The following is a 12,027-nucleotide window of genomic DNA, read 5'->3' on the forward strand; positions in this document are numbered from 1 at the left end:
CGCCGCCACATCCTGAGCGGGGAGACGGGAGCAGGAGGTACGGAGGGCACGCTGTATGGGGACGGGATCACACAACGACAGGACACTGATAATCCAACACTGGCCCGCTGACCGCCACGGATCAGCCATAAGAGGGTCCATCATTACAGTCCCATAGCGACAGCCGCTCCATTTACAGAAGCAGAGCCCGCTGCATATCATTATAACGGCACTTTAGGAATGGGAGGGGGTCACCTGCAATTTCTATTTTTTGTCATCTAACCCCTTTAAATTAAAATGCATATGGACCCCAAAAATGTTATCTATAAAACCTGCAGTTCACCTTGCAAAAAAAAAAAAAAAAACAGTTGTGGCTCAGGATATGGAGACTAAGGCCAAATTATTTTTTTCCAGATCCCCCACGGTTCCCAAAACATCTACTTGTCAATGGGGCTGACAGATCACCTATAGTACTCAGAAAAGATGCATATGTGACTGCTGCTCCATAGTATTGGGGGAGATAGAGCCCCCCAATGACCAGTAGCTTTCCCCCCTTCCCTGATGACCCCTATAATAGAAGAAAGTGCCTCTTATTCCAGATGTCCAGCCATGTAAATGCATTGTATACAGTCCGTGGATTTCAATATGGCTGTGTAATGCTTCATTTCACCTTAGGGGGGCGCTGAAGGGAAATTGCATTATGAAACGTAGCAGCTTTTATAGCGCCCACTTTAGCTCAGAGACAAATGAGCAGTAAATGGGGACCATCTACGATGTGGTCTCCCATATACAGACACGAGACATTCCTGCTCACCTGTGTATGTAGCAAATGCTTAGAAGCAGCACTGAGCAGTGTAGCTGTGGGTACAGTGCTGGGGTGAAATAAACACTTACTAGAAAGCAGTCAGTCATTCTCACTCCACATAGATGTGAAAAGGCTGCTCCTTGAGGGAGCAGATGTTCCCTTCATCTTCAGAGGAGCTGCGGTGAGTTTACACGAGATAACCTTCTAGTGTGGATCCACCACCAAGGCCGCCCGCTCTGACCAAACCTACAACCGTATGAAGAGAAGGTGCGGGAAGTCTGGAGACGTTACCTGAGTGGCTTTATCATTCATACATGAGGGGTAGTGAACATGAGGGTCCCGAGGCCAGTGGCCGCTCAGATATGGTCCAGTTATGGTGTCCAGAGAAGAAGTTCGCCTGATGGTATTGGATGTTCTGAAGTGATGGGAATTTGACCGGTCAGCTGCGGACGAAAGGGAAAAAAAAAAAAAAAAAAAAAAAATTAAATTCGGGCTATAGTTTTTTCCCCCCCCCCCCTCTACATTTCCAATCCGAAATACCATGCATTTCATGCAATAAAGCCCCCAGAGGACCCCTTTAAGTCTGGGAGTTTTTTTTTTTTAATTATTATTTTTATATTTTAAAAAGCATGTAACAGACAATGCAGATTTATTAAGCAACACACCCTAAAATTCTACTTAAAATTGCAATAAAACCCTCTAGCATGCTGCCCAATTCATAGCCAGAAATTAGAGATGCAAATCCCGTCCTGGCCTGAACTAACCAGGGGCACCGCTGCTGCTTTCACTGTCTATGAGACTGCTGGCCAGCGCTGCAGTCTCGGGTTTTCAATTCTGCAATGGTGCACTGGAAAAGTATTTTTTCGCTTTGCTTTTTTTTACATAAAATTTGTAAAAAAAAAAAAGATGAAATATGCTTAGTAAAATGTTGTAAGCCATTCGGAGCGGCGACTGTGCGGATACTGCCGGACGTATCTGCAGCAGGCAGAGCTGGTTCACAGGGGAGATAAGAGAGTACACCCCCCCCCCCCCCACAGAAACCGTAGAGCAGAGTCGAATGTGACTTTATTTTGGCGAGATAGTCTGACCGTCTACTGTATATGGGGAACCTCCAACTGATGCCGGGGATGGGACGAATCGGACATGTTGAATATCAAACACCAGTCTGCCAGAGATATCCAGCAGCAGCCTACGCCTCTGTACCCATGGAAAACACATGCATGCATGCATATGGCCAAGTCGGGAGAATTATTGTTTTTGTTTTCAGTACAGCCTTAACCTCTCGTAAAGGGGTCAATCGCCAGCACGCACTTACGCATCGGGATGCAAGAGTTGCCGCAGCATGCCAGGTCTTCATTTGCTTTCCTCTGCCCTCCCTGAGATTGTACATGCTTTCCCCCCTTTCCACATTGTGGGAATCTGTGTACAAAACGCTCCCCCTTGCCACTATTTTTCCCCTATTTTCCTCATTTAATTGAAAACAAGACTGATGGCGACTTGCAGGCAAGTTATACATTCATGTAAGAAACCGAATTGCAAATTCATACAGCGAAGATGCAGAACAGGAAGGAAAGCGGGATTAGTCACAAGTCGAAAAGGTATTTCTTAAATGCACCCACGGCGTGCAAAAAGAGACCGTGTATGCAAAATGTAAAGTCAAAACATTCGCGGAGAGCGGCCCTGACTCATCTGAATCATTAAAGGGCCGGTAACCCTTCATAACGGCGCAGCGGTGTTATAAGAAGAGCGGCTGCTGAGATCGGTAACACGGCTGGAGATAAGTGACAGTAGTTGATCGTGTGTCTGACCCTAAATGGAGCTGGCTGACAACAGGGAATAATAAGACTGCTCAGAACATGATATGCAACGATGCACTGACTATACACAAGCGCCATGCTGGAGCGCAGGAAAGCTGGATGTCCACCTACAAGGACGCCGACACATCCATCTGGACCTCACTGGGTCACTGCAGACGGCCTGCGGGGTTATCAGTCCGTATCTGCTTGACTGTAAGCCTTGTGGCCGGTCTCAGCCATCTGCTCAGCAGACAGAAGCTGATCCTGTGTGTAGCTACAGACGTAGCAGAGGCGAGTTTGCCATGAAGCCATGAATACGGCCAGTTCGGCTCAGCTCCACCCGTCCATATCGGCCGGCTTCTGCCCGCTCCTCAATGGCGCTCTTAACCATTCTTTCTCAAGGGCGGTATCACCATTTCATCTTTGGCGTGTGACCTCTCCGGGTATTTCTTTTCACACAGACCTTGGTAGAACTTCCCACCCAGGAGGCGCCCCCTATTATTTTAAGCAGAAGTGCACGGGGCCGATTGAGGCATGTCCTTGTAAAAACTTCAAGCTGAAGCACAAGAAGCGGGGGGCCGACATCCGACATAATACAGAGTGTGCAGGAGCCCGAGCTGTTGAGATGGGGGCCAGTTATTGGGGGGAGACAATACAATACCTGCATGGGAGTGGGGAGAGCACAGGAGAGACGGGAGCCACGCACGGCAGGCCTGTGCGGTGCCATATGGAGGACCCGCTGCCTCCTAGTGCCTTGTTAAGGGTCAGAGGTCTCCGGGCTCTCCTGCATGGGATCTGCCAGGTGTATGAGGCCCGCTCCGTAGTTTTGACCCCCTCAAGCACACTCAGTTTGGCCCCCTCTCCCCCATACACACTCATTGTGAAAACAGCTATTCATCCTTATGCATGCAGTTTGGCCAAAAGTTGTGTCTCTTAACGCATCTAACTAACAAGACATGTGTACGACACCTGCTGGTGGTCAGGGGGGTCCACGATACCTGCTGGTGGTCAGGGGGGTCCACGATACCTGCTGGTGGTCAGGGGGGTCCACGATACCTGCTGGTGGTCAGGGGGGTCCACGATACCTGCTGGTGGTCAGGGGGGTCCACGATACCTGCTGGTGGTCAGGGGGGTCCACGATACCTGCTGGTGGTCAGGGGGGTCCACGATACCTGCTGGTGGTCAGGGGGGTCCACGATACCTGCTGGTGGTCAGGGGGGTCCACGATACCTGCCAGTACCTGGGAAGGGCCAGATAATCCTTCTGAAGAGTAGAACTCCTACCTGCCCGGGAGCGAGAGGGGCGTCCGCAATACCTGCCCAGGGGCGAGAGGGAGGGGGTGTTGGGGTCCACGATGCCTGCCCGGGGGTGGTCTCCGATTCTTTACTGGGTGGTGGAGGGCTGTCCGCGATATCCACCCAGGGAGAAAGGGGGGCGTCCGCAATACCTGCCAGTACCTGAGGAGCGCCAGATAACTCTTCAGAAGAGTTGAACTCCTCAGTTACATGGCATGCGATGCAGTAATCCCCATACACTTCTATGAGCACCTTATTACATTTCTTGACAAATTAGTCAAGAGTCTGGGGAAGCAGAATGCTGATAATGTAGGAGCTGTAACGGATGTAAAGAAATAAATATAATACTTTAAACATTTTTGCTAAATAAAAACCATTAAAGGGTTTGTTCACACGTTGCCTTTTTTTCCTGTCCATTCTTTTCATGTGGAAAAAAAACACAAGGTTTTACAATAACATCAAAATCTAAGATTTCCAAAAACGCATTCACACGCTGCATTTTTTTTTTCCCCGGCACAAAGTATTATAAAAAAAAAAAAACACAAGGAGTGAAGAGGATGCCAGGAACAGAACTGTGTTATGCAATAAAAGTGCCTGTTGGTTCCTAACCCCAGGACGAGCCCGGCCATTAAGTTCTCATTATAATCACTACACTGACAGCGGTTACAACCTCTAACAATAAACACCAACACTGTCATAGTAACTGCACGCCGGACGGCGAGGGACGGAGGAAGTGTGCAACCGCCACATAAATGCAAGAAGCCTGCAGAGCATTGCACAAGCTCATCCTGCAACCTTCAGAGATAAATACAAGTCATTCTAACTAGAAAGGCCACGTATCAGCTGAGCACAGAATTTTTTTTATTTTTTTGGTTCATCTGCCTTGTTAAATGAGTTGCTTCCTTTCAATCACGCTTCCACCCGATACCAGGCACTGGGAGCAGTGACCGAGACTCAACGATGGGGAAGGCGAGCACCGAGCAGCTGGGTTGTTTTTTTTTTTTTAACAAACTGCAGACAGGGTGGAAACTTAATTGAAAAGGAGCAACCCCTTTAAGCAGAGCACCCCCCAGCCTCCTAAAATGTCTTTATTAAAAGTTGTTCTAACACTTTGCTGCTACAGAGCATAAAAAATATGTATAAACCCCTTCAGAGCTGCAGCTTCTGGTTCTGACAGATGTCTGCTCACCCACTCGCTTCACTCTAAGTTAGACTTGGTGGCAAAAGGAGAGTTTTGTACACAGATCCCCGCAATGTGGAAAAGTGGGAAAGCATGTACAATCTCAGAGGACAGAAAAAAGGCAAATGAAGATCAAACAAGTGCAGGATAGAAGCAGTACTTGTACGAGATCACATCCAGCCTATATTACTGTGAGAGAGAGAGCCATCCACAGAGCTCACATCCAGCCTATATTACTGGGAGAGAGAGAGCCATCCACAGAGCTCACATCCAGCCTATATTACTGGGAGAGAGAGAGCCATCCACAGAGCTCACATCCAGCCTATATTACTGGGAGAGAGAGAGCCATCCAGAGATCACATCCAGCCTATATTACTGGGAGAGAGAGCGCCATCCAGAGATCACATCCAGCTTATATTACTGGGAGAGAGAGCCCCATCCACAGAGATCACATCCAGCCTATATTACTGGGAGAGAGAGCCCCATCCACAGAGATCACATCCAGCCTATATTACTGGGAGAGAGACCCAGCATGTATCACTGGTGAGACACGAATCTGAAAATACTTTGATCAGATAGCAAACTGTATTTCGGGGGTCTGAAAATGAATGAATGAGTGAAGATTGCAGTGAAAATTAGTGCAATATTATTGACCAAAAGTAACCAACATCATGTAAAATTCATTTTTACGTACAAAAGTGTCTATAGCTTTCAAGAAATCGTCCAAAGAACTTTGGTAAGTGAGGAAGGGAGTGGTGTGACTGCTGCAGATACAGAGCGCACCGAATATCCTTCCTCCTACACAGGCACATGGCATGGAAAATATAACCTTTACCTGAGGTCCCTGGTGCCCAGGACAGGAAGGAATTACACCACTTACTGGCACAAGATGGGCCCCAATTTCAAGTCACTTGTGATATGTATCAAAATCGTGGCGTCCGCTCAACAAGAGAACGGCTGCACAGACATTTTATTAATATACCAAGATGGAGAAAACCTATGCAAAACACTAGAGCGCCCCCCGCAGCCGCCTAGACAAAGGACACCTATGCCACCCAGCAGAGCGCCCCCGCAGCCGACTAGATGAAGGACACCTATGCCACCCAGCAGAGCGCCCCCGCAGCCGACTAGATGAAGGACACCTATGCCACCCAGCAGAGCGCCCCCGCAGCCGACTAGATGAAGGACACCTATGCCACCCAGCAGAGCGCCCCCGCAGCCGCCTAGACGAAGGACACCTATGCCACCCAGCAGAGCGCCCCCGCAGCCGACTAGACAAAGGACACCTATGCCACCCAGCAGAGCGCCCCCGCAGCCGACTAGATGAAGGACACCTATGCCACCCAGCAGAGCGCCCCCGCAGTCGACTAGATGAAGGACACCTATGCCACCCAGCAGAGCGCCCCCGCAGTCGACTAGATGAAGGACACCTATGCCACCCAGCAGAGCGCCACCGCAGCCGACTAGAGGAAGGACACCTATGCCACCCAGCAGAGCGCCCCCGCAGCCAACTAGATGAAGGACACCTATGCCACCCAGCAGAGCGCCCCCGCAGCCAACTAGATGAAGGACACCTATGCCACCCAGCAGAGAGCCCCTGCAGCCAACTAGATGAAGGACACCTATGCCACCCAGCAGAGCGCCCCCGCAGCCAACTAGATGAAGGACACCTATGCCACCCAGCAGAGCGCCCCCGCAGCCAACTAGATGAAGGACACCTATGCCACCCAGCAGAGCGCCCCCGCAGCCGACTAGATGAAGGACACCTATGCCACCCAGCAGAGAGCCCCTACAGCCAACTAGATGAAGGACACCTATGCCACCCAGCAGAGAGCCCCCGCAGCTGACTAGATGAAGGACACCTATGCCACCCAGCAGAGAGCCCCTACAGCCAACTAGATTAAGGACACCTATGCCACCCAGCATAGAGCCCCGCAGCCAACTAGATGAAGGACACCTATGCCATCCAGCAGAGAGCCCCCGCAGCCGACTAGACAAAGGACACCTATGCCATCCAGCAGAGAGCCCCGCAGCCAACTAGATGAAGGACACCTATGCCACCCAGCAGAGCGCCCCCGCAGCCGACTAGATGAAGGACACCTATGCCATCCAGCAGAGAGCCCCTACAGCCAACTAGATGAAGGACACCTATGCCACCCAGCAGAGCGCCCCCGCAGCCGACTAGATGAAGGACACCTATGCCACCCAGCAGAGCGCCCCCCACCCCAGCCGCCTAGATAAAGGTAACCTATGCCATCCAGCAGAGCGCCCCCTGCAGCTGCTAAGATGCAGAAAGTCAATGGAAACCTGCAGAGCGCCCCCGCAGCCAACTAGATGAAGGACACCTATGCCACCCAGCAGAGAGCCCCCGCAGCCAACTAGATGAAGGACACCTATGCCACCCAGCAGAGCGCCCCCGCAGCCAACTAGATGAAGGACACCTATGCCACCCAGCAGAGAGCCCCCGCAGCCAACTAGATGAAGGACACCTATGCCACCCAGCAGAGAGCCCCCACAGCCAACTAGATGAAGGACACCTATGCCACCCAGCAGAGCGCCCCCGCAGCCGACTAGATGAAGGACACCTATGCCACCCAGCAGAGTCCCGCAGCCAACTAGATGAAGGACACCTATGCCACCCAGCAGAGAGCCCCGCAGCCAACTAGATGAAGGACACCTATGCCACCCAACAGAGCGCCCCCGCAGCCGACTAGATGAAGGACACCTATGCCACCCAGCAGAGAGCCCCTACAGCCAACTAGATGAAGGACACCTATGCCACCCAGCAGAGAGCCCCCGCAGCCGACTAGATGAAGGACACCTATGCCACCCAGCAGAGCGCCCCCGCAGCCAACTAGATGAAGGACACCTATGCCACCCAGCAGACAGCTCCGCAGCCAACTAGATGAAGGACACCTATGCCACCCAGCAGAGCGCCCCCCACCGCAGCCGCCTAGATAAAGGTAACCTATGCCATCCAGCAGAGCGCCCCCTGCAGCTGCTAAGATGCAGAAAGTCAATGGAAACCAGCAGAGCGCCCCCTGCAGCTGCCACCATGGAGGAAAGGTGTGCAAACCAGCAGAACATCAGCAGCAGCAGCCAAGATGGATGAGCCAGGGCAAAATCTATTTCCATGTCAGCGAGGTCCGTATATGGACAGGGACATGCGCTCATGTAAAACTGGCTCAAGGTGGGGGGGGGGGGGGCACAATCCAGACCCTCAGCTAGGAGCCACTAAACATTAAAGGCCAGACTAATACACACTCCTATGGCTGGCATGTAATACCACATGTCCCCTGTAGTGGCCGCTGCATGGAAAAGTCGATTGCCGGATGAGTCAGACCATCAATGATCCCCTAATCGTCAGGCCGGCTCCAACACAAGAGGAGGGCGCCTTCATAACTAAACCCCCTTGAAAAAGTAAGTTACCAATGGGAGGGTGTGAAATGGTGCAAAAAAAAGAAAAGGAAACAACCTCCCGCTACCATCATACATATCCCGCAGCAGCGCAGGCGACCTTACAGACCAATTAGTATCGGGGTGCTCTAATTACGATGCTCTCTGGTTTCACCTTGGTGAGGTGGTCCCTGGGGTGAATGATGACGTCACTACTACTATTAGAGCCGGAGCCACCGGGGACTGATGTCAGAGCCTCAGCCACGGGTTAAAGAGACAAGCGCAAAGAGGCACGAGGACGGGAAGATGCAGCAGAGCCGAGTCGGACAACTTTCTGTGCAGTGTGGATGGGAGTAGGTCAATCTGCAGTCCCATGTAAATCTACAGATCCTGAAGCTCCATGACACTATAATGCATCATCTGGGGCATTACATAGGACTGCGTGTAAGCCTCCTGCTGACAGACTGGGCTCCGCTACATTGCGATATCGCCGTGACGTTTGCTTACTCCGATAGATCTAGTGAGATCTGATATGGGGGGGGGGGGGGATGTGGCCGTATATAAAAGCGTAGATAACGCTGTGATCTCACAGCGCAGGGTTCGCCTACCATATGTGCCACGATAGCTGCAGTCCTATGTTAAACCACAGATAATGCTGCACAGATGTAGCAGAGTCGAGTTTGATTGTTTGCCATATTTCTGTTACCAGCCTGGGACTGTAGACTCGGCTCTGCAACATCGGTGCACTCTTACGTTTTACACAAAGCTGCAGCACAAACTCAACTTTGCTACATTCAAGCTCACTTTGTGCTGCAGTCCTAGGTGAAAAACACTAATTCTGCAAAATTAAAGCATGCATAGATGTAGCAGAGCGGGGTTTGTTCTGCAGTGCCACGTAAAGCTACAAGTACTGCAAAATCACAAGAGTGCGCAGAAGTAGTGGGACCACGGCCCACATTCAACTCTGCTACATCATAGTTTTACAATATTTCTGGCTTCACCTCGGCAACTGGCATGCAAGCTCAGCTCTGCTACATCTATGATCCGTGTGCTCCAGTCCTATGTGAAACCATACATTTTGTAAAATCATATGTAGCAGAGGTGAATGTGCGCTGCGTTCCAACTACGTCTACGCACTCAATGATTTTACATAGGAATGCAGCACAAACTCAGCTCTGCTACATCAGTGTGAAACCAGAGATCCAAAAACCATGGTGTGCACAGATGTAGCAGAGTTGAGTTTGCGATACAGTCCACATATATCTATAGTATTTGTGGCTTTAAATAGGGATCTACCACAAACTCCGCTCTGCTACATCTATAGTACGACATTTCTGGTTTCTCCTAGGACTGGTGTGCAAACTCAACTATGTAAAAACCACAAGTACTGCCTTAAAACCAGGGTGCACAGATATAGCAGATGTGAGAGTGTTAACTAGCGGCAATTCCCAGCAGTCCTACATAAAGCCGGATTAACATTGTGTTTTACATAGGACTGCAGGTGATTTTATCGCAGGGGTAATGCTGGGCATAGCATAGGATGAGCGCCCAGAGGCATCTCCATCAGTCAGAAAACTACTACTACTCCCAGCATGCTGTGTGGAAGACTGCAGTAGTTTTGCAACTATTAGCAAGCACTATTCCTCCTAGCCCTGTTCTAGAAATCTGGAGATCTAGATCTCCAGATTATTAAATGACAGTATTATTCCACAACTACCAGTCCCAGACGTGCCGCAGATCTAGAAACATCCACTCCAGACCTTCACACCTCGGCGCCTACAAACGTCAGGACGGTCATATTGCCAGAACGATTCTAGATCTGCAAGTGCAAGATGCTTTAAAGGGAAACCACTAATTCCAGATCACCAGCCGTTGCCCTGAGAGCATCAAATGTTCTAGACCAGTCAGCACCTCCACCATGCGGCTCCATAGCTTTTTTTTTTTTTTTTTTTTTTTGCAAAGCTGCTACTCCCAGGGCATGTTGGGTGTAGCAGTCTTGTAATAGTTTAAGGGGCACAAGTCGGAGAGCGCTGCTCTAGAGCTGTAGATCCCCAGCACAACTACCTGGTACTAATGCTCGTACTTTTCTGGGTCAGAAATTTGCAGATCTGAGTGTCTAGACTCGCCACTTCTAATGTATTACACCACATATCTACAGGCAGTTCTAGAACTTAAGGTACAAAAGAATCTGCTCTAGAACCAGATAATAGCAACTTCTCAGCACCTGGAGTCCAACGCTGGCATTTCCTGAACTCCGTTATAGAACTAAAAGTGCATGCAAGGAACTCCAGACCATCAGCTCAGATCTAGAACTCCAAGTGCATGCATTGCACTCCAGCCCTGGAAATGCAAGTATCACCACATGTATACACTGCACCCTGGACTACCAGCTCAGCTCAGTCCAAGAACTGGCAATGATCTAAATTCATGTGTATGCATTGCACGCCCTTCCTGGAGATGCAAGCACCACTACTGATCTAGAATCACAAGGGCACATGCTGTACTCCACATTAGCTCATTCACTGAAATGCAAGTACCAAAAGTGCATACAATGCACTCCAGACTTAGAAATGCAAGTACCATCTCTGGTCAAGAAACAAGTACATGCACTTGAACTAAGTTTCAGCCCTGACCTAGAACCCCAAAGGCATGCACTGCATTCCAGACCCCCAGCTCAGATCAAGAACGGTATGTTGACACTGACCTAGAACCCTGAGATAGTACCTTCCACTTCTGACCTAGAATTGCAAAAACCACCACTGCACTGCACTTCAGAGCCCCCCCCCCCTCTGGAACCACAAGTGTGTTCACTGCACTCCAGACCCGCAAGAGCGTGCACTGCACTCCAGACCCCCAAGCTCTGCTCTAGACCCACAAGAGCATGCACTGCACTCCAGCACACCCCCAGTTCCGTGTTAAATCCACAAGAGCAAGCACTGCACTCCAGAGCCCCCCAGCTCTGCTGTAGACCCACAAGAGCGCGCACTGCACTCGTCCCCCCCAGCTCTGCTCTAGACCCAAGAGCATGCACTGCACTCCAGACCCCCCAGCTCTGCTCTAGACCCAAGAGCATGCACTGCACTCCAGACCCCCCCCCCAGCTCTGCTCTAGACCCAAGAGCATGCACTGCACTCCAGACCCCCCCCCAGCTCTAGACCCAAGAGCATGCACTGCACTCCAGACCCCCCCCCCCAGCTCTAGACCCAAGAGCATGCACTGCACTCCAGACCCCCCCCAGATCTGCTCTAGGCCCAAGAGCATGCACTGCACTCCAGACCCCCCCCCCCCAGCTCTGCTCTAGGCCCAAGAGCATGCACTGCACTCCAGACCCCCCCCCCAGCTCTGCTCTAGACCCAAGGGCATGCACTGCACTCCAGACCCACCCACCCAGCTCTGCTCTATACCCACAAGAGCGTGGGCTGCACTCCTGACCACCCCCCAGCTCTGCCGTAGACCCACAAGAGTGTGCGCTGCACTCTAGACCCACAAGAGCGTGCACTCCACTCCAGACGCCACCCAGCTCTGCTGTAGACCCACAAGAGCGTGCAGTGCACTCCAGAGCCCCCAGCTCTGCTC

At 51.0% G+C, this 12,027-nt stretch overlaps 1 protein-coding gene across 3 annotated transcripts in view; it reads right to left on the bottom strand.

The window, feature by feature from the left end:
* The window catches only part of GLCCI1 (glucocorticoid induced 1), a 73,192-nt gene that overhangs the window by 58,422 nt on the left and 2,743 nt on the right, over positions 1–12,027 (bottom strand). For all 3 annotated transcript variants that reach the window (XM_073677298.1, XM_073677299.1, XM_073677297.1), the window contains exon 2: positions 1,076–1,227. In XM_073677298.1, the coding sequence (XP_073533399.1) occupies positions 1,076–1,227 (152 nt within the window). The remainder of the gene's footprint in view (positions 1–1,075; positions 1,228–12,027) is intronic.

The sequence above is a fragment of the Phyllobates terribilis genome, unplaced genomic scaffold, assembly GCF_046119375.1.
Source record: "Phyllobates terribilis strain yellow unplaced genomic scaffold, ASM4611937v1 Scaffold_4__5_contigs__length_816908805, whole genome shotgun sequence".
NCBI lineage: Eukaryota > Metazoa > Chordata > Amphibia > Anura > Dendrobatidae > Phyllobates > Phyllobates terribilis.